This window comes from Callithrix jacchus, chromosome 12, assembly GCF_049354715.1.
Source record: "Callithrix jacchus isolate 240 chromosome 12, calJac240_pri, whole genome shotgun sequence".
Lineage (NCBI taxonomy): Eukaryota > Metazoa > Chordata > Mammalia > Primates > Cebidae > Callithrix > Callithrix jacchus.
The window spans coordinates 91,191,613-91,214,639 of NC_133513.1; the positions used below are offsets into that span (position 1 = coordinate 91,191,613).

Sequence of the window (23,027 nt, forward strand, 5' to 3'; positions counted from 1 at the left end):
GAAGGTAGCTCCAATTACAGTCATGAAGTTGGAGGAGCCCTTTCAAGGCAGATTGATTTATCAGACCAGAAATACAGCTCAACATCCTACACACAGATTTCTACCTTTGGCAAACTGCCCTGCCTGCTTCCTTCTCTCTTGCCCTGGCGTATTGATCTGTGTGTGCGAGTTGGTTTATTGTAGAGGTGTGGGTGTGCATGTGTGCACATGTGTGCACTGTGGTCCCAGGATAGAAGCTCTCAGATTGGGAACCCTCTCACTGAGTGATGTCCAAAGCATTAATTGAGGGAAATCTTGCTCCATTTCTTTGTGTGGTGGCTTTAATTTCATCCCCCTCCTTCAGGTGGGCCCAGAATGTTCCAGAATGCCTGTCACTGTCTGATTCCTCTGCTTCTGAGTGTAGTAACATGTTGTATAAGGAAGGAAGAAAACTAGTTTTTGTTGTGTGCCTTGTGCCAAGCAAAAAAACATCACCACCATGAGTCACATAAGAAACTGAGATTTGGTGTTCGGAACGTGCCTGAAATCCAATGCTGGTAGAGCCAGGATCCAAACCCAGGTGTGTCTGACTTGGTGCCCTCTGTGATGGTGACTCCAGGCTTGGCCCTGCTGGGAGATGGCTTCCCAGCTACTATGGGGGTGAAGTCCAGCTCATAGGATCATTTTGAATCTAGGGGCATTATTTCAATTCATATCATTGTATTTTGCACCCACCATGTGCATGGGTATGTGACCTTCTCCCTTGTATTAGTTACTGATTACTGTGTAACCAATCAATACGAACTTGGTGGCTTTGAACAACACATATTTATTATCTCACAGTTTCCATTGTTCAGGAATCCAGGCACAGCTTAGCTGGACCCCCTGCTCAGGGTGTCACAAGGCTGTAATCACGGTGCCGGCCAGGCTGTGTTCTCATCTGGAGGCTCAACTGGGGAAACACCCATTTTCTTGCTCATGTGGTGTTGGCAGCATCTGTTCTTTGTAGGTCTGAGAACTTGGGTCAGTTGGAGGCTGCTGCAGTTACTTGCCACTTGGGGTTTTCAACAGGGCCACCTGCCTCCTCACAGCCAGCCAGGAACTGAGGTTCCTGCATGATGATGCTGTGTGTGATATAATCACATACATGCTTTCACCTTTGTCATATTCAGTTGGTTAGAAGCACTTCACAGATCTCACCTACCCTTGAAGGGAGGAAAGCATACAAGGCAATGGGCACCAGTAAGCAGGGGTCCTGCATGGGGGGGGCACCCTATGGGTCTGATTACCACATCCCTTTTTCCCTTTCTCCTTTCTTCCTTCTTTACCCTCCTTCTTTATTTCCTCTTCCAAGCCTAGCCTCAGACATAGGGCTTTGCCACTAAACATGAGCTTTACAGTAATGATGTTAATAAGTGACATCACCATGTTCCAGGCACTAAGCTAGTTTTTTTTTTTTTAACTTTCTATTGAACTATAATATATATACAGAAAGCTGTAACATCCTAAGTGTAGAAATCAATAAATTCTTCAAAAACTGAACATGCTTATGTAACCGCCACACAGATCAAACAGGTGGATGTACTGCTAGCTCCCTGAAGCCCTCCTCAGGCTTCCTTCTAGGCCCTAACACCCTCAATGGTGAAGTTTTGTTTTCAATAGTGTCTCACTCTGTTGCCCAGGCTGGAATGCAGTGGTGTGATCATAACTCACTAAAGCCTCCAACTCCTGGGCTCAAGTGATCTTCCCTCCTCAGCCTCCCAAGTAGCTAGGACTACAGGCATGTACTACTGTGCATTGCTATTTTTTTTTTTTTTTGTAGAAATGAAGTCTTGCTACATTGCCCAGACTGGTTTTGAACTCCTGGCCTTAAGCAATCCTCCCACCTCAGCCTCCCAAAATGCTGGGATTACAAGTGTGAGCCACTGTGCCCAGCCAAAGGTGAACTTATAAGAGTATAGATTAATTTAGCCTGTTTCTGTACAATTTATAAGCAGAATCCTACAACGTGTATTATTTCATGTCTGGTTTCTTTGACTCAACATAGTTCTGTTGCTTGTGGTTCTACGTTGTGCATTCTCATTGTTGAATAGCAGTCCATCATATGAAGGTACCACAATTTACTTTTCCATTCTACTGTGAATGGGCATTTTGGGGTAGCTTCCTGGTTGGAAGTACTACAAATAGTGCTTCTAGGAGCAGCCTAGTATGTCTCTTTTGGTGAACACCAGTAAGCATTTCTTACCTGGGAGTGGGTGAGTGCTGGATCACACAGGGTGCATATTTTGGCGAGCTGTGTGTATGTGTATACAATCCACACATCCCTCTATGGGAGGCATCATCATCCCCTTTACACACAGCAGCCTGGGTCAGACCTACACCTTCTCCATGGGCCCTGAAAGATGAGACAGGAGGGAAGGCCGACGGGTGCAGTGGAGAAAGTGTAGATTTCACCTACCTTTTCGCTGTTGACAACCATCTTTATTTTGTTTTTCTTAAGAGACACATTGTCTTGAAGACTACTGCATACCAATCAAATGTATTTGTCTAGTCTCATGTAATTCCTCTTTTGATTATCTTTTTTTTTTTTTTTTGAGATGGAGTCTCACTCTGTCACTCAGGCTGGAATGCAGTGGCGTGATCTCGGCTGACTACAACCTCCACCTCCTGGGTTCAAGTAATTCTCTGCCTCAGCCTCCTGAGTAGCTGGGATAATAGGCATGTGCCACCATGCCTGGCTAATTTTTTTGTATTTTTAATAGAGATGAGGTTTCACCATGTTGGCCAGGCTGGTCTTGAACTCCTAACCTTGTGATCCACCCACCTCAGCCTCCCAAAGTGCTGGGCTTACAGGCGTGAGCCACCGAGTTTGCCCATATCTTACTTTTTTTAGCATATTTTTTCCATGTGCTAAAAGTACTTTCAAAAATGTAACTTTTAAAGTTATTGTCTGATATTCTATCATGTGCAGTTACCCTGATTAATCTAACTAATTCTCTATTTTGGGACATTTAGGCCGTTTCCAGTATTTTGCCATTGCAAATAATACTGCATGAATATCCTTCTAGCTAAATCCTTAGGGACATTTCTGATATTTTCCTTAGGCGAAATGATAAGATGCAGAATAACCCACAAAGCACACAGATGTTGGCTTTTGAGTCTCATTATCAAGTACAAATTTATGCCGTTGTCAACAGCATAGAAGAGTGTCTTTTTTGCCCACACTAGTAATTTTCTATACAAATATTTGTTCTCCATTTTATAGATAAAGCATGATCGTTTGGTTTTCATTGCATTTAACAGATTCCTGGTGAGCTTAAATATTTCCAGGTTTGCTGTCCATTTGCCTTTCTCCTTGCTTTGCATTTTGCATTCCTTTTCCTCATTTCATGTGTCTCCACTTCCCCACAGAATGATGTCCTCTGCTCAGCAGGTCTCTTTCCCACTCACTCCGGCCCTCAGGGCAGGAGTAATACCAAGGTCTCACGGAAGAGCTTGGTAATTGTCACCTGCCTTGTAAATCAAACATGTGTTAGAAAGATGCACACTCACAAGGCCCACAGCCGGCTTGGTCAGCCACATCTGTCATTCCTCCCACCAGGAGGGCCACATTCCTCCCAGAGCTGTAAACCTCATATCTTGCTGAGTCTCTGGACACCATCACCCAGGGGCTGTGAGATCAGGAGAGACCGCTGGTAATGACTTAACCAGGTGAGGTTCCAGTGTACTTCTGGGGTTTGCAGGACTGTGCCTCAAAGGAAGTGCTCCCTACTGCTTTGGGGAAACTGGCAATTGTAAATCAGGTAACACTGAGGCCCTGACTTACTTATCCTTCTACAAGTTTTACATACTAGGGCCAGCAAGGGACTCACTTGCCCAATTCATGGCTGATTTCAGAGTCAGCACTTTGGGTAAGACCAGGCCGCCTTGCTCAGCGAGGTCAGCATGTGCTGGGGTCTTGGAGGAATCAAGGCACCCTGTAGTGCTGAGGCTTTATCTTGTCTCTTGGTCTGGATCAAATGTCATCTTTCAGAGACATGAGACACAGAACAGAAAGTCACTAAAACAGTGGGAAATGCTTCCTCTCGGTGCTAAAAATGCTTTTTCCCCCTTCTCCCTGGCCTCCTCCAAGTTCCTCTTCCTTTAGAGGAAACCTTTGCCGGGACAACAGCTGCACCCTTGTGATCCCAGAAATGATAGGGAACCATTAAAAGAGGAACAGCAACCATAAAAGAAGCTTTCAGGCCTTTGGCTCATGCTAATTAGCAATCAAGGCCAATGGCGAACCCAATGTCCCATAATAAATTACGGCACATCCTTACAAGAGAGTATCAGGCAGCTATTAAAAAAATGTTTTTGAAGAATCTTTATGGCACTGAAAACTGCTTATGACATGAAGTGAAATGAAGGAAAGATGTAAAGCCCACACACAGAACACAGAATACCAATGATGTGAAAGACTATCTGGAGATACTGTAAAATGGTAACTGCGATGATCTCTGCAGGAAAAATTATGTGTGCATTTTATGTTTCTCTCTTATTGTATTTTTACAATTTCCTACATTAGGCATTTGTACTTTTGTTTACAAAAAAAAAAAATCGTTATTACTTTTAAAGATCAAGTTTGATGTGAGCTGTCCCAGGCCCTTGAAAATTTTCCATGTTCATTCCTCCCTCCCTCCCTCTCTCCTTCCTTCTTTCCTTCTTTCCTTCCTTCCTCCCTCTCGCCTTCCCTCCCTTTTCTTCTTCCTTCTTCTCTTTCATTTTCCTCTCTTTCTTCCTTCCTCCCTCTCTCCCTTTCTTTTTCTCTCTCATTCTTCCTCCCTCTCTCCCTGCGTTCCTTCTTACCTTCCAGAAAACTGGCAATATTGACCAAAAACACATTTTCAACAGGCTCAAGAAGTTGGTTGTATCAATGCTGAATGAGGGGGCTTGGCTAATTTGGAAAAGGCTTGGGGACCTTTTCCAAACATTGTTCTGCGCTGTCCTGGTCACAGTGTTTCTAGGGGGCTGGTTTCAATTCTGAGTGCCAGGTTAAAATAAATATATAGAAAAGACCACCTTCTGTAGAATACAAAAATGACAATAATGTCACTTACCATAGGCCAGATACTGGACAGAGACATGATCCATTGTTTGATGTGAGCTTTAAAACAACTCTCTTACAGCTGAGAAATCTGATTTCACCAACATTAAGTACTGAGGTGGATCTATTTGAATCTGTATATATTTGCCCAGGAAATGGAGGAAAGGAAGCTTTCCCAGTGAAGGTCCTGCCTTCTTTGCAGACGGGACGGCTTGGACTGCGGCCTTGACTGCTGGAACTGGAGAAGCTGGCTGGGAGGGTTGCATTACCAGGGGAACTTTGGATGGGTTTTGCTGGACAAGAGTGACAGTTAACTCACTTTGGAATTACAGAGGTTTATATTGAAAGGTGTTGGGGATGCGACAGACTTAGCTCAGAGGAAGCAGAAGGCTAAATGCTCTGGAATCAGGAAAAGCGGGCTCCCAGACGGCCTTAGTGGAATCCACTTTGCTTTTCGCCTGATTGGAGGATTCGATGGCTTGAGATGCCAAGCATCGTTCAGGCCCATGGCCCCTCTGGGTTACTCTGGATCATGGGGATATTGGGTCCATTCTTATAGTTTGCCAGGAATGTGACAGTAATTGACTGGGCCCCACCTGGGCAGTCCTCTAATTGCTGGTAGTGAGGGCCCAGCCAAGGACAAGAGGATGCTTGTATCAGACTCTTCCACTGGTCAGATGGACTGGTTTTTGTTGCTTTTTTATCTGTTTGGTTTTTTGAGATGGAGTCTCTGTCACCCAGGCTGGAGTGCAGTGGTGCAATCTCTGCTCTCTGCAACCTTCACTTCCTGGGTTCAAGTGATTCTCTTGCCTCAGCCTCCCAAGTAGCTGGAATTATAGGCATCTGCCACCACACCTGGCTAATTTTTGTATTTTTAGTAGAGATGAGGTTTCTGACCTCAAAGTGATCTGCCTGCCTCAACTTCCCAAAGGACTGGGATGACAGGCATGAGCCACTGTGCCTGGCCTTCAAACGGACTGTTTCTTAGCTAGTGTAAGAATTATGGGCACCCCAGAGAAGTCTATCCCGCCAACTAACACAGAGAAAAAATACAGGCAAATAATCTGTATGAAATATTAGTTTTAATAAAACAAAACCAGTCCATGTACAGAGGCATGGGCATAAGGTTAACTTGCACTAAATGTAACTTACATGTTTTTTCTAAAATAATTGCTTGAGCATTGAGGACTTGGTGGCCTCCAGTACTAACCCTGAAGCTGAGCTTCCTGGGAAGCTGATCCAATAGGGCACCTAGAATTCAGGGGTGAAGTCTTTCCTCTTTCTGGGTCAGAGCTGGTTTGGGGTCACATGCTCTTGAGGTCCCCAAAGACCACATGCGCTGCATTTCGCCCAGCAGCTCCCATCACACCTCCTCCTGTAAGGGAATCTCCTATGAACCAAAGCTCCACTCAAAAACCCACACAGGTGGGGGTGGGGGCAGGGCTTACAGAGATCCAGCAACAAAAGGGGTGTGGGGGTGTGGGGCACGGGCACTGGGATCACCTAGGACAGCCGTTCAATAGACCCTGGCTCCCTTCAGGCTTCCTGCACCAAAGGTCTGGAGAAGGGCCAGGTCCACAGCCCACAGTCTCAATGGCTGATGGTGGACGTGCTGGACTGGCAGATGCTTAGTAAGTAAAGTTAAAATTTCAGAATAAGGGGCTGGGGGAGGGGGAGGATGTGGAAGCACAGATTCTCTTCAGGGGGACAAAGTCCACACAGCTCAGAGAACATGTGCACAGCGAATGACAGCCCCGCCAGCTCCGAGAGGCTTGGAATGGGCACAAGAAAGAATTGTAAGACTGAAGAAGTTAACTTGATCCATCCTTCTTGGTCTAAAATATGGCTGGGGCCTCTAATCTCAGCACTTTGGGAAGGTGAGGTGGGAAGATCACTTCAGCTCGGGAGTTTAAGACCAGCCTGGGCAACATAACAAAACCCATTTCTACAAAAGAATATAAAATTAGCTGGGTGTGGTAGCACACACCTGTAGTCCCAGCTACTCCAGAGGCTGAGGAAGGAGGATCACCTGAGCCCAAGAGGTTGAAGTTGCAGTGAGCTGTGATCATACCACTGCACTCCAGCCTGGACGACAGAGTGAAACCCTATCTAAATATATATTCGGATGGGGAATTTAGGGACATAGGGTCTCTCACAACCCTACATTGCAATGTGGTGAGATGCCTCCACCAGGGTGCATCCTCAGGCCTCCTGAAGGGAAGGTATGAGCTCAACTGCGAGCTGTGGTCATCCTGGTGGAGGCAGTGGCTGGGGGCTCACCTGTGCATGGAGAATTCTGAACACAGGGGAGCTTCTTATGGTGGGAGTTCCCTGCTCCCCTCCCTTTCTGCTGCCTTCGTTGTTTATCTTCTTCCTACTTTCCAAGTCTTTGACCTCCAGTGAGCCCTCCCAGTCCTCAAAGGGTAAGTGGGACTCCAAGTCACTTACCAGGATGAGCGCCACTTCCACAGAGATACAGGCCCTGGAGAGGGCAGCGGTAGCCGGAGTGCAGGGGTACAGGGCGGGCAAAGTAGAGCTGGTCCAGGGTCATGGCACAGTGGAATATGTTCTGCAGAGACAGGGCCACAGTCATTAACACAGGAGCAGTGCAGCCTTTACTGCCCTGGCAGGGCTTCTTTGCCTCCCTTGTTTTCCAGCAAAATTTCTCTTTCCGAGATATTCTCTTGAGTTCTTAAAATGCAGAAAGAGAAGGAGATGAGATGGCATGGGTACATGCCCTGAGGCTGGGCATGATGTTTTCCAAAGGCTTTTTGAGGAAGAAAGCAGGGTAAGGAGCAGGAACTTGAATGGGAAAGAAAAGAGGGTTTTGTGATCTACCCTGCATCCTTCTTGTGCTCTGTTGGAAAAACACAAGCATCTGACTTTTGTGGCTGCTGGCCTGCATCTCTGCGGGAACTCCCTTCTCTGGCCAAGTAGCCACCTGAACCTGGACTCCAGCCTCCAAGATCCATCAGGATCACTGTGAACGGCACACAAGGGGCAATGGAGCCCGAGCATGGTTCTGGCCCCCTGGCTTGGGTGAGACCAGCCCCAGGCTGAGAAGGGCAGCAGCGTGGCACAGGCAAAGGGCAGACTCATGGGGCAGGTCTGGCAAGAAGCCCGATGTCTGCTGGACATCACCATAGGAGTGTCCCCCGACTGCCCTCCTCACCTTGCCCCAAACTGAAGCCAGCCTCTTCCTTTGAGTCTGCTCCTCCCAACCTCCAGCGTCAGTGAGTGACACCAACTCCCTCCCCTCCGGCCTCTGGGCCCACCCTTCACATCCCTCCACCCTGACTCCCACGTGCATACTGTCACTGAGGCTTCTTAAGTCTGCCCGCCCCATGCCTGCTGCCCCCAGCCCTTCCCTTCCTTCCTGCTGCCTGGGTTTCTTTCCTCTATACCTGGACCAGTACTGTCCAGTGAAAATGTAACAGGAGATACATATGTAGCTTTTGATTTATTAGTAGCTACATTTAAAAAGTAAAAGTAGAGCCGGTTGTGGTAGCCCATTCCTGTAATCTCAGCACTTTGGGAGGCCAAGGTGGGAGGATCACTTGAGCCCCAGAGTTTGAGACCAGCCTAGGCAACATTGGGAGACACCACCTCTACAAAAAAAAAAAAAAAAAAAATTTAGCCAGGCGTGGTGGTGCATGCCTGTGGTCCCAGCTACTCAGGAGACTGACGTGGGAGGATGGATGGTTTGAGGCCCAGAGGTCAAGGCTGCAGTGCACTACTGCACTCCAGCCTGGGTGACAGAACAAGACCCTGTCTCTAGAAGGAAGGAAAGGAGGGAGGAAGGGCAAGCTGGTGAAATTAATGTCAATAATATATTTTATTTAGCTTAATATATCCAAAATATTATAATTTCAACATGTAATCAATATAGAAATCATTGATGATATTTTACATTTTTTCTATACTGTGTGCATTTACACTTGCAGCACGTTTTACTTTGGCCTCAGATCTTTCTTTTGCTTTTTTAAAAAATTTTCTGTTTAGAAACAGGGTCTCATTCTGTTGCCCAGGCTGAAAAGTAATGGTGCATCACAGCTCACTGCAGTCCTGAACTCCCGGGCTCAAGCGATGCTCCTGCTTCAGCTTCCTGAGTCGCTGGGACCACAGGTGTGCACCACCACACTTGGCGATTTTTTAGTTTTTTATTTTTGTAGAGATGGGTCTCACTATGTCACCTAGGCTGCTCTCTGACCTTTCAAGTGCTCAGTAGCTGCAATGAGGCAACTGAGCCTGGCCTCCTAACTGGTCTCCCTGTCTCCCATCTCTAGTTTTTGATAAATTGAAAAGTCTGAGGATGTGTTGCTTCCTTGAGAAGGGGGTGATCTCTCTAAAGAAAGTCAGGTGGCAGAGCCAGCATGGTTGTCAAGGCAGAGGGCCACAATCCTGGTGACCTCCCCAGTGGGGCTGTCCTGCCTGGGTTCTGAGTCACCACTAGGGACCCCCCATTCCCTTGATTTGACCACTTCTCTGTCTTCTCTCAGCTGGGGTCCCTGTCACTGTCCTCCTTCCTGATGCAAGCTGAGTATAGAGGGACTAGATGAACAGAGGACATAGCCAGGAAGTGGGGGTGCAGAGAGAAGACTGTGGCAGGAGACCCCCCAGGCTTATACATACCCCTCCAGGAAGCCCAAAGATTCTCTCCAAATCTGGGGGTGTGAGGACGTCTCTGCCAACCACAGAGTCCTTGAAGCCAGGGGCATAGGCCTCGATACAATCAAACACTGGGGTGCCAACAAACAGAAATCAGACTGTATTCAGAAGAAGAGAGGTGCTGTGGTGTACAACTTGGTAAATTTACTAACAGTCATTAAATTACACACTGAAATGGGTTTATTTTATCACAAGCAAATTATACCTCGATAGGTAAAAAACAAAAATCAGTCGACAAGCAAACAAATAATTCATCCCAAAGATGGATAGGTAGGCCAGTCCAGTCTCAGTTTTCCCCGCTTCCCCACCCCAATCCTTTGTCTCCTCTTGCATATGCAAAGCTTTTTTCACCTCATCACTTTGCTCAAGCTTGCTCTTTCTTTCTCCTTCCTTTCCTCCCTCCCTCCCTCCCTCCCTCCTTCCTTCCTCCCTCCCTTCCTTCCTACTTTCTCTCTCTCTCTCTCTCTCTTTCTTTTTTTTCTTTCTAGATAGAGCCTTTGCTCTGTTGCCCAGGCTAGAGTGCAGTGGGGCAATCTCAGCTCACTGCAACCTCCGCCTCCTGGGTTCAAATGATTCTCCTGCCTCAGCCTCCCGAGTAGCTGGGACTACACGAATGTGCCACCATGGCTGGCTAATTTGTTTGTGTTTTTAGTAGCTATGGATTTCACCATGTTGGTCAGGCTGATCTTAGACTCCTGATCTCAGGTGATCCGCCTGCCTCACCCTCCTGAAGTGCTGGGATTACAGGCGTAAGCCACCACACCCAGCCTGCTCAAGCTGCTTCTCTTGCTTGGAATGCCCTTTGCTGCCTGGGCAGCTCCTAGTCATGACCATCCCTTCCTTTGAAAGCCTTCCTTGTTTCTCTGGCTCATGCTTCTCCTTTGTTTCATACAGCAAGCTGTGTTGTAATGGCAGGTTTCTTAATTAGTCTCCTCCATACCCCACTAGACTGCAAGCAACTGGAGGGCAGGAACTGTCTTCTTGCCTGAGCCCAGCAGTCATTCACTATGCTGACTTGAGGTTCCCTTGAGTATTTCCCCCCTTTGGGACAGCATCTGCAGCTGTCAATCCTGATGGGGTGGTGAGGAGGAGTGGGCCCAGTCGGGTCACATACCCAGCTGTGGCTCTGGAGGCAGAACGTGCCGCTCTCTTTACCTCTGTCTGCATAAGCGTTTCTCTCCTGCTCGTCCCAGGCCTTGCCTCCAGCCAGCGTGTAGGGCGTGTACTGAGTGAAGAGGGAGACTACGTGGCAGCCAGCAGGAGCCAGGGTGGGGTCCAGCGAGGAAGGGATGCAGAGCTCAATCATAGGCCTGTACGAGTGGGGAGGAGAGACGACAGGTCTAAAGAGCAGCAGTGCCGAGGGGAGGGCCTCTGAGATGACTTGGGACGCAGTGGAGGCGCTGAGATGACAGCAATCCTGGGTGATTGTCACTGTACAGCCATAGTGGGTGTCTACCTGCATGGGCTTAGTGGCCGCTAGCGTGTTCCAGATCACCTGTGAGGAGCTCCCCTAGCCCCAGACCCCTGAATGCATGGCCTGTCCTGCCTTCCTCCATCACACACGCTGTGCCCTAACCAGGGCTCCCAAACTCAAATGTCTCCAAGGTCCACACAGACAGTGCGAGGGTGGAAGGGGGCCAGGCCTCAGACAGCAGGCGCCCAGGCAGCCCGATCTCAGCCAGGCTTTAGTGGCCTGCCTTTTCCAGAGCTGGCCAATAGAAAACAGAGCTGCTAGGGCTGCCCGAGCCCCAGCGGACCCGTGACCTGCTTCCCACCCACCTTTGCCTGCCACACCTTTTCTACCTGGAGCACATTATCCCGCTCATCTCCAAACATGAGCCTCCTTCGAGGCCACGGGAAATGCCCCTTCTCCTGCTGTCCCTCAATCACAATGTTCTCCCTGAACTCGGATGTCCACTAGGGGTCTCAAACAGCATGTCCACCATGTTCAAACCCCAATGCCCAATTATCCTCTAAAATCTGCTCCACCTCCACGGCCTCTTCCTCTTTTCAGTAAATGGAGGCATCATCTCCCAGTCACTCCTTTTTTTCCACCCACGTCCCACTCCCTGTCCAACAGCAAGTCCTGTTGGCTTCACCTTCAAAATACACCCAGTCTTCCGTCACTTCTCATCATGTCCACTGTGTCCACCCTTGTCCAAGCCACTGTCCTCTCTCCCTTGGATTCTGCAACAGTAACCCATTGCAACAGATGCCCTAAAGCCCTTTCTCCATACAGCGTCCAGGTTGGTCTTTTTAAAATATAAGGCAGGCTCTGCACACACCTTCCTGGAGTAAGAGCCAGGACAGTTGACAAGACCCAGCAGGACCTCAGACCCATCGCTCCCAGGTGCCCTCTCTCCAGCCACTCTGGCCTCACCCCTGTGCCTCCTGCACAGCAGCACATGCCTGCCCCGGGCCTTTGTACCTGACCTCCCCTCTGTCTCGTTCTTCCCCAGTTACCCACAAGACCCACATTCTCACTTCCTTCCAGTCTCTGCTTCAGCACCGCTTTATTAGAGAAGACCTTCCTCCCCTCCTTGCCTGTTTTTCTCTGCAGTGCTCATCATCAGTGCTCATTTGTTGATCGTCTTCCTCTCACCAGTAGAAAGTCAGTGACCTGAGGCCTTGTTGGCTTTGCTTGCTGATCTGTGCCCAGTCCCTGAACCAAGACTGGCACAGAGTAGAGACCCCAAAATATGTATAAATGGATGAATGAACTTTGCCCTATACCCTTCTCCTCCCCAGGTGCACATCTTCTCTACCACATGCTATAAATATCTGTGGACCCGTCTTATAGTAATATGCTTTGTGTCAGTTCATGCCCCTGCCCCGCTACTCCCCCAGCCCATACCTAGTACAGAGCCCGGCACAGAGCAGGTTTTCAACAGGGTGTGCTGGACAGTGGACAGGATGGAAAGGCGCCTGCTCCTATAGCGCCCCTGCCTGTTCCAGAAGGATGGAAATGCGGCTGCAGTGGGAGGTGGGAGGCAGCTTATCAGAAAAAGAAAGGCTATGGAGCAGGGCACTCAGTGAATGTATGCACTCTGTGGGCTCTGAATCACAGAACCTCCTTTGGTCTCCCAGAAAACATTTTCTGCTCTTCTTCCCTAGCCCCAGCACTTTCCTGGGCAGCTCTCTGCCCCTCTGCCCCTTCCACTAACCTGTGCCGCTCCTCACCCCTTACCTGCCCAGGTCCTCAGGTTTTTCACCTGGGATGCATTTCCTGTCCTTAGAACTTAAATATAGGTTTTGGCAGCTCCCAGGTCATGGTGAAGGTTGAACGCCAGGCCTGATCCCTGCTGTGTGTGGCATGAACAGCCCACCTCCCAGGCCCATGTGGGAGACCATCAGGGGACACAAAGCCCTGGGCCCCTACCTGTGGGAAGGCAGCCCGTCCATGGCATCTTCAAAGGCCTGATGCAGAAGGAGGGTGTCTTCACAGTTCAGGTGGATGGAGCACTGGTGATGGGGCAGCGGCTGGCCTCCGGGAGCATTGGGGGCTGCCAGGAAGCTGGGCAGCCTGTCTACGGCCACTGAGGGACCAAAGAGGAGGGTCAGGTCTCAGCTCTGCAAGGTCCTCCCTCTACAGCCAGCACTGTGCTACCCCCACTGGGGGAGGGGAGTAGGAAAGCAAGAGCAGGTGTTTCACTTTCTGAGCAGGGTGCAGGGGGACACGGGCTGGAGGAAAGGGAATGGAGATGATGATGGAGCTCAGCTGCCCCCAGCCTAAAAGTCTGTTGCTCAGATGGGTCAAAGGAGGCAGTGCTGCCATGTGGTGTGCCTTTTACCATTGATCTTGGTGACAGGAGACCGGGTGTCCAGCTGAGAGATTCTCTCCACGAACTCCTCAGGAAGCCACTCCTGGAAGAAGGCTCCGTGAAAAGTCTGAGACGTCCACGGCCTCAAGGAAGCTGCCTTCTTTCTTTGCTCAGGCAGATCCCTCCATTGCTGCCTCTGGAAATCCTCTTCATCTTTCAAAGCCCAGCCAAAACCACCTCCTCTGTGAAGCCTTTCTAGATGCCCTCCTACTCAGCTCTAACCACTTCCTCCTCTGTTCTTGGCCAGCAGTTCTGACTGTGAAATAGTGCACATCTCTCCCTGCTTGCAAAGGGGTCAGTGGTTTGCAGGCCTCTTTTTGCTACTGGTCTGTAAGCTCTTGGAAGCCTCAATGATCTTAGAATTGCCTTAACAAGTTTCTTTTCACTCATGCTTGTTGAATTTTATTAATGGAATCATGCAGAAAAAGTAGTGCTTTACCCCTAAGAATCCCCCCAAGAATGGCTGGGAGCTTCTTGCTCATATACATGTTATCATATATTTGGGCACAGGGAAAGTCAATTGCAAAAACTGCCCCCAGAGCTCACCCCTCCCTGTTTGCACACCCGCTTGTGACTCTGGGCTTCGTCATGAGACTTGCTTGGCAAAGACATCAAACCATGTGATGCTTTCATGCAGGACTGAGCCTGCCTGCCTTTGCCCTCTGCCAGTCTCTGAGAACGTGCCTGAACACTGTGTTGGAGGAGGACAGACACACGGAGCAGAGCCGAGTCCCCCATCATCCCAGCAGAAACCGTTCTGGACCAGCCACCACCGGCCAGCTCCCAGGCACAGGAAGGTGTCCCGCCAAGATCAGCAGAGTTGGCAAGCTGACCCATAGCCGACTATAAATGCACAGGCAAGCCTTGAGCAGCTGAAATCCACCAAGATCAACTGAGGTCTCCAGTTCTGGGTGCCAGTATTTCTTGTTGTATGCCCAAAAGTTTTGTGGCTTTTTGTTATGATTAATTAATAATCATGGGTATTACAATAGATTGTTGACCCAGGCAATGGAATTAGAGCTGCTGAGAGGTGAGAAATCAGGAATGTAGGAAAGTTGTGGAAATAACTCTAGATTGAAAGTTAGACCTGGGTTCTAGCTCTGGCTTGGCCAGTGGCCAGAACCTTGCTCACTTCACCTCTCTGGCCCTTTCTCCTCACCTGTGAGGCTTCTTCTTTGTTTGCTACCTGCCCTTACCTGCTGCTTCCCAAATGCAGAGACTTCGCTTTTGCGTCTCACACCCTGATGCAGTCCTGGCTCCCTCAATCCCCACGGTTTCCAACCTTCGTTCAGGCAGACATGTAAACTCCACCCCCCACCCTCCAGCAGCCTCACCTGTGGCGCCAGCTTCAGGAAGGTGATCTGCGGAGATGTGCTGGACAGCACCGCTCTGCTTCTCACCTCTGTGCCATCTTCCAGCACGACTCCTTGCACACGGCCTTCGCTGTTCACCTGCACCTTCACCACTGTCTACAGCCCACCAGAAAGAGAGCCCAGAAACCCCCAAGAAGGGAGATCCGGGTTAGATCTTGTGGGATTTTCATGGTCTGTGCTGCTCCTAGGCATTCACAGCTTCTTCATCCCAAGACTGCCCCACCAAGTTCTGCAGCTTCTCCATGAAGCCTCAGCCCACAGGTGGTTCCGTGATCAGAGGATTCAAGGGGAGTGGTTAGCCACTAGCAGGCGGCATGACCTTAGTCTCTTGATTCTTCAACCTCCCTGCCCCCCACCCACCCACTGCCCCTCTGTTCATAGGTAAAACAAGGGACCTTCCAAATCTGAGACTCTGTTCTGTCCTGGGATCCTGCCAACAGTTGGGGTGAGGTAGAGGGGCCATTCACCTTTTCAGTGAAGATACTTGCTCCATGTGTGGTGGCTGAGATTGCGATGGCATCAGAGAGGGCACCCATGCCCCCCTGGACATAGCCCCAGGCCCCTGGTGTCCCCTCCAGGCCCCCCATCACATGATGCAGCAGCACATACCTGAGGACAGACCATCCAACTCAGCCTGGAGGTGGCATCTAATCTCCCCAAAGTTCCAGGTGCAGCTATTGCTTTCCATCTTGACCTTCAGCCCCTCCCTGCCAACATCCAAGCCCTTTCCCAGCAGCCTTTAATGAACTCAAGTTCTTGTAAGAGCCCTTTGCCTTCTCTACACCCTCTTCCAAGAAAATGAGTCTATGTCCATAGCTTTATTACCAAAAATAAGGCAGCTATGCCCAAACCTGCAGCTCCAGCACTCTCCTGAGCTCCAGCCCGTGTCCAGCTACCCACAGATATCTCCATTTGGACGCTTTCTTGGCAGGCATCTTAAATCAACCATTTTCCCTTCGATCTTTCCCATTCCAGTGAATGCACCTTCCAGTGTCAGCCTTGACCTCTACCATCCTTCCCCATCTTCATCCACAAAGCACCAACAACTCAGCCTCGAGAGGGCTTTCAAGGTCACCCCATCTCTCGGCCTCTCTTCTCTTCCTTATGCTGCTGCAGTAACACCCCCTCATTGGAACCCCCTCTCCCACACTTTCTCCCCTGCAGGTCTTTGTCCACATATATCCCAGAGCCCTATCTCAAAGCCCAGCAATTCTGCTGCTCACTTACCTCCGTTCCAAGCCTCCCTGGCTTGGCGCTGCTGTTCAGGTAATGGCCAGTCTCCTAGCACGTGCTCCAGCCTCATCCCTCATCCTGTCCCCATCTCTGTACCCCACCCTCCTAACTAACAGAACCTCTCAATTCCTTGGATGGATCACATGTTCCCTCAACCCCAGCGTTTGCCCCTGCTGTTCTGTTAGCCTGAAGCCCTTTCCTCCCTCACCTTCTGTTTCGCTAACTCCTCCTTGTCCTTTGTGTCTCAGATCAAACACCTCTTCCATGTGGAGGCTTCCCTGATCCTAGACCAGGCTGTGACCCGGCTGCTCTTCCTAGCATCACACTCACGCCACTTCATTATCATCACTCGCTCTCTGTCTCTCACCCACCAGGACGTCTGTTCCGCTCACTACCGTAACCCCAGCACCTAGCACAGGCAAGCACTCATCCATATTTGTAGGAATAATTAATGAAGGAACAAATTACTTAAAGGCACATTTCACAAACTGAGCAGTGGGTCAGCCTCCCAGAGATCCGAAGAGAAATGGACAGGAGGCCCCAGCTGGAAGATCCGGATAGGCTGGTTGATCAGAGCTTGGCCAACGTGTAGCAACTTCTGCCAAGCCCCCTCCCACAGGGCCCTGGGGGAACTTGGGGCTGGCTTAATATTTGTTGAAAAACTGCTTCCAAGGCTGTGCTCATCCCTTGAGAGAAAAGCCACGTCGACAGCTTCTAGCTTCTAGCTGCATCTTCTGGTGCACTGGAAACGGTCCAACCTTTGGTGGCATCATCCTCCATCCCAACACACACACAGACACACACACACACACACACACACACACACACCCCTCCATTCCTGCTCCTGCGGGGCTCATTAAGTCAGACCACACTGCAGGCTTCGCTGTGTCTGACTGCCACCTCTCGGATTGGGCTGTCAGCACAAACCCTCACTCACAAAGAGAAAGGCAGCTTCCCGTCCCTCCTGAGGTGTCTGTCTGAGTGTGTCCCAGAGCCCAGGGAAGGGAATGGTGGGAGAGAAGGGAGAACAGGTCTTCGTGGTAGTGGAGCGGTGGAATAGGGAAGGGAAGAGGAGAGAAAAGAACGTTGATATGAACATTGAGATATCAAGCGGGAGACGGGAGAGAGCCTTTTCTTAGTGAAGCAGTAGGGCACCGTCATTAAGAAGGAAGATTCTGGGGAGTCAGACACCTCGAGCTGGAAATCAGCCTTGCCACTTACTAGCTGAGGGGCTGTGGGCAAGACACTCCCTCTCTGCACTGCAGTTCTCAGATGTTGCTCTGAGGGATAAATGAATCGTGTGTGATGTGCCCGGCTGGTTCCCGGCTCACTGGGTGAGCTCCATAAGTGACAGTGGTTGTTGCTGCCACTGCCACTGCTGTCCTCACTCCTGTTGGGGGACGTGCTCCACTCCCGTGTCCTGCCTCACCCCCCTGACTCACCCACTCCCTGGAGTGTGGGGACTTGTCATGGCTCCAATCACAGCATCTGTGGCTAGAGTGGCTTTTAGAGGCTCGGACTCAAACCACTGATCCAGCATCTGGACAGCAAAACAGCAGAGAGAAGGGCTTAGGGGCCCCGATGGGAGGAGGGTCCCTCACTGCCTGGTCTGGTCTGAGGCTGGGAAACTGCTCACCTTGGTAATGGGAGCTGTGAGGACCTCGTAATACCGGGGAAGCTGGGCTCCCAGGATGCGGCCTACAAGAAATGATCCACAAAACAGAAGCAGAAACAGGTAACAGAAAAACCCTCCGACCTGGCCTGGGGTGGGGGCTTAAAAGAATGGAGGAGGCGAGACTTCCTGCCAGGAAGTGGCGTAGCACAGCCAGTGCAGGGACAGACCCAGCCTGAGTCCTGGCTGCACCTCTCACTGGCTGCAGGGCCTGGGCATGTTTTTAACATCCCTGAACCTGCTTCTTTACCTGTACAATGGGAATCCTATTTTATACCCCAAGGACTATGGTGAGAATTAAGTGAGCGAGGTAAAGCATTTGCAAGTTCATAGGCGCTTAATACATTTAAGCAGCTAGCACTATTCTTGGAAAATTTTAAACTTGTACCTTATCCCCTTATTTTGAAGTCTGGAAGGCCCATATTGTGGGAGGTAGCTGGCATGGCTGATCCATTCCTACAACCCCGATTCAGATCATTTCAGAGAGTAACTGGGCTTTAAGGCCTTCAGGGTAGAACTCATGGTCTCTAGCCTTATAGCTCCCAGGCCTAGCTTAGTGTCTGGCACATAATAGTTGCTCAATAATTTTTTTTTTGGCCTGTTTTCCACACAAAGCTCCTTGAACTGGTTATCTAAGAGGTAGAGTCTAATTTTTGCATTTGTAATAGATTCCACTGGCTCCACACTCTTTGCAATGTATGAGTCTACAGTGCCTCCCAACCCACCATAGCTGGGTTAACATGCTTGGCTTCTTGGCTCTGGGATTATTCATGTGACTTGGCCAGTCAGTAGAATGATACGCTCTCTGTGCCACTGATGTGAAAAGTCCATGCCCATCCTATTTTATACCCCAAGGGCTAAAGGTGAGAATTAAGTGAGCTAGGTAAAGCATTTGCAAGTTCAAAGGCACTTAATACATTTAAGCAGTTAGCACTATTCTTGGAAAACATCAAGCATGTGATCAGCATGTGCTTCCACAAGGAGGATGGGAGGTACCTGGAGCAGAGCTGCCTCCACTGAGCTGCCGCAGACACAAACACGTGCATGATACCAGACCAAATCAGCTGAGCCAGCTGGGATCAGCTGAACCACAGAGATGTGTGGGAAACAAATGATTCGGTTTTTTTTCCCCTAGGATATAGAAGCTAAACTGGTGTGTATACCCTCAAGTAGGGTAGAAAATAATAGCACACTTTATGAGCCTTCCATTCTCATACTCATGGCAGACAATACTAATTGATCACAGAACTTCTCCTTGCTGAGCCCAAATCTGGCATTCTTTCTGTATGGGGCAGCTCTTCAAATCTCTTGGTCCCTATATCTTATTCTAGCCATGGCCTTTATGCTGAGCTCCATGTAGGCTTTGATCAGCTTCACATGGACAACTCCACAGCCTCTCACTTCAGTCCTGAAAAGTGAGCCTCTCTATTTCTTCCCTAGGGCTTCTTGGCAGCACAGCAGGGCGCTCATGGGAACCTACTTGGCACCCACAGATGCACAGCCTGGAAGCGTGGGAGTCAATGCCCTGTGAGGCAAGCCTTGACCAATGGGGGATAGAACTCAATGGATAAATACTTTCCTTTCCATCTCCCGAGAAGGTTCCTCAATTGCATTTCATAAGGCTTCCCAGAGGGCCCACACAGGTCCAGCACCATGTCACCCACAGTGCTGGCTGGTGCAACCACACACTCTGGTATTGACTCTTTCTCTCTCCACTTTCCCTCCTCCTTTCTCCTATTTTTGTGCCTTGGCGTCACCCTTCCAAATGAACTATCCATGCATAAGCCTTGGTCTCAGGTTTTAAAGGTGCATCAGCCTATGACACTCTCAACAAAGTGCTCCAGGCCGCCCCTAATTGATCACAGCATGTTAACCGAACCCAGCTGGCAGGCTGCACTGGAGGCCCAGGCTTGTGTCCAGGCATCAAGACAATAGACTTTCATCCTCGAAGGTCACTCATCATGTCCCGGTGCCTGCACTTGGACTTACCTGCCTTCAGCAGGGGCTTGAGGGTGGAGAGCGACCTGATCCTTTGCAGCAGGGAGCCACGCTGGAAGGCTGCCATGTCCACGGGGGCCACATCCAGCAGAGGGTCAATGGCTAATGCAAGGCAGTGCATGAACTCCTCGTATCTGGGAAAGGCCTGGAACAGAGCTCTGCATCAAGGCTCCACCATCCACATCCCTGACCTCCATGCTGCCCCCACATGATCTGTCACCCCCCAAAGCATCACAGTTCCTCAGGCCTTATTCCCTGCTGTGGCTTGGCTTTGGCTCTGTTGAGCTCCCCCAGTTCCAGGTCTCTGGGTTAACATCAACACCAGGAAGCGTGCATGGGGTGGGGGTGGGGGCAGGGAGACCCTGGGCAACAGGAGAGCCACCAGGAGTGGTGACAGGGACAAGGAGCTAATGCTGGCCAACACAAAGTGTCACCCACAGAAAACTGGCAAGAATCCTAGAGTTTGGTCTCTGCGATAAACCATGAAATAAGTTACAACTTTCTTTCTTCTGTCCTTTTTTTTTGAGACAGAGTCTCGCTCTGTCACCCAGGCTGGAGTGCAGTGGTGTGATCTCAGCTCACTGCAACCTCTGCCTCCGGGTTCAAGTGATTCTCCTGCCTCAGCCTCCTGAGTAACTGGGATTATAGGCATATGCCACCATGCTGGCTATTTTTTGTATTTTTAGTAGAGACAGAGTTTCACCATGTTGGCCAGGCTCATCACTAACTTCTGACCGCAAGTGATCTGCCCGCCTCAGCCTCCCAAAGTGCTGGGATTATATGGGTGAGCCGCCGCACCTAGCTTGTCCTTCTGTCCTTTCATATATTACTGGTAGGAGTTAGGCCTCTTTGCCTGTACTCTTTTCTAGTCTGTAGGTCTCCCACGCTGTCTCATCACCTGCAGTCACAGAAGCCTGCCTCCTCTCACCCCACAAGCTCCAATGTCAGAATCCACTTTTGAAAGCCTGGTTTCCAACACCCACTCCTCCTTCCCTGGTGGGCACAGGAGCAGTGATAGATGCCTGTGCTACTGGAGGCCCCACCTGATTCTTCTTAGCCCTGAACTTTTAATTTTGGTCCATCTGTAACCATGGACATACCCATGGCCTTTTAATCAGTGTTACATAAAGAAAAGTTCCATGCTAAAATACATTTGAGATGTCTTGGTAAAAATGAAGTGAAACGGCTTCCTCTAAGTGGCCTTTATTATGACAGCATGAAAAGACAAAACCAGAAATCAAGCTCCTCACTTTTGATGATGGGAAATGGGCCCTTGCCTCCTGCGTGTGTGGTCCCTAGAGTGTAGGGCCACAGCTAGTGTCCTGCAGGCCCGGGGACCTGGCCTTGTGCCCAGTCCCCTCAAGTGCATCTGAGATGGGCAGGATTTGGATGAGAGGAGGCAGTGGTCTCTAACTTGCTGCATAAAAGAACCCCCAGAGAAGCGCTTTTAAAAAGCTAAGCCTCTCGGGCCAGGTGCAGTGGTTCATGCTTGTTATTCTAGCACTTTGGGATGCTAAGGTGAGAGGATTTCTTGAGCTCGAGAGTTCCAGATCAGCTTGGGTAACATAGTGAGACCTTTGTCTCTACAAATCAATTAAAAATAACTTAGCTGGGTATGGTGGTGCATGCCTGTAATCCCAGCTACTCAGGTGGCTGAGGCAGGAGGCTTGCTTGGGCCCCAGAGGTGGAGGGTGCAGTGAGCCAAGACTGCACTGCTGCATGCCAGCCTGGGTGACAGTGTGAGACCTTGTCTCAAAAATAAATAAAATAAAATAACAAAATAAAAGGCTAAGCTCCTCAGGTGATTCTGATCATCAGCCAGGTTTGAAAACTGTTGGTTGAAGAGACATATAGGCTGTGTGTTTGCGGTTCTCTAAGTTTTACCCAACATTAGATTAACACAACAAAAGCAATGTACATGGGTTCTATTAACCTAGGTTCTGCTTACAAAAATGTCTCCATTGCTACACCTCGGCTTGTATCCAGGCTTCGTACAAAATGGCCATTCAAATAATCTTTCTGTATCTGCAGAACCAATCGTGGCAGGCCTCTTCTGGAACCCAGCGGCTCACCTAGACAAAGGCACCCAGCAGAGGCCTAGAATGCAATCCCAAGAAAGAAGAAGTGCATTCCCATCCGTCATGTGTTCCTCCTGTCACCAGACCTGCACACCATCACGGACACTTTGCCTTGGGCAGCCAGGATGGAGCCTTGGGATGCCACATTGAATGAATACTTAGAACTTCCTTGTCCTAAGTTCCTGATCCAGTTCATTTTATCCTTAATTGCCTCTGATCTTCCCTTATCCTCCTTTTCGGCTTTCATGTGTACGGACACTTGGAACTCTGAGAGCAGGGGGGTATGAAGCACATACCAGTGTGAGAACATGCCAGTGCATTTCCTCTTGAACTCAGCATGCACAGCCCTGGGACAGGGGCCTCATACTGCACACACGCAGGTGTGCGGGCCTCCCAGTTTACCAGTCTTAATTGGCATCCTCCACCTGCTTCTCTTCACAGTGCCTGAGATCAAGAGCTGGCACCGACTGGAGCTCTCAGGAACATGGGGTGGCCTGGCTCAGTGCCCATCGCCTTTGGACAATTGTTCTAGGACAATCCAACCAGACCCATCTCCAGGCGGCTGAGGGAGGAGGAGCTCAGTCACTGGTTGCCTTCCCTACCTGGGCATCCTTCTGGGAGAACTGGGCGATCTGCTTCTGGTTTTCTGCCATGTCTGTGCCCAGCAGAAGGGACCTGGGCACCTTGCCGCCTGCACCCTCTTCCAGCATGGGGGTGAAGGAGTGAGGATTTCGAAGATGAAGCCTCAGCCCATGTTTCTGCAGGACACAAACAGCACAGGCAATATATTAATGGTTCTGTGGTCTCTGCCCATCACCTTTCTCCGATTGTGTCTGTGTGACCACTTAGGTACCTGTGTGCAGCTTCCCAAGTATATGACCCTGGTGTCTGTTTTTTAAATATAAGTTTATAAAAAGCCCTCTTGCCCAAGTGCCCTATGGGATATGATACTGTATCATACCACAGTACACTATACCGTTCCATACCATACCATACATACCACACATGCCATGCCATGCGCCACCAAACCATGTCACACCACCTCACACCATACACACCATGCCATACCATGCCCTACCACACCATACAATACTATACTATGCCATACCACACCAAACG

The 23,027-nt window shown here is 49.7% G+C and overlaps 1 protein-coding gene across 3 annotated transcripts in view; it reads right to left on the bottom strand.

The window, feature by feature from the left end:
* Nucleotides 1–788: 788 nt before the first annotated feature.
* Nucleotides 789–23,027, bottom strand: part of PYROXD2 (pyridine nucleotide-disulphide oxidoreductase domain 2) — a 36,206-nt gene continuing 13,967 nt past the window's right edge. For 2 of the 3 annotated variants that reach the window (XM_002756505.7, XM_035268741.3), the window contains 12 exons: nt 22,511–22,666; nt 19,822–19,975; nt 17,797–17,858; nt 17,603–17,700; nt 15,395–15,536; nt 14,889–15,023; nt 13,525–13,597; nt 13,113–13,269; nt 10,889–11,043; nt 9,698–9,804; nt 7,514–7,634; nt 6,129–6,440 (listed from right to left, as the gene is read on the bottom strand). In XM_002756505.7, coding sequence (XP_002756551.1) covers nt 6,370–6,440; nt 7,514–7,634; nt 9,698–9,804; nt 10,889–11,043; nt 13,113–13,269; nt 13,525–13,597; nt 14,889–15,023; nt 15,395–15,536; nt 17,603–17,700; nt 17,797–17,858; nt 19,822–19,975; nt 22,511–22,666 — 1,431 coding nt within the window. In that variant the 3' untranslated portion in view covers nt 6,129–6,369. Of the gene's footprint in view, nt 1,104–2,224; nt 2,375–6,128; nt 6,441–7,513; nt 7,635–9,697; nt 9,805–10,888; nt 11,044–13,112; nt 13,270–13,524; nt 13,598–14,888; nt 15,024–15,394; nt 15,537–17,602; nt 17,701–17,796; nt 17,859–19,821; nt 19,976–22,510; nt 22,667–23,027 lie in introns of those variants that run through there. The other variant, XR_624610.5, reaches the window with a different exon arrangement.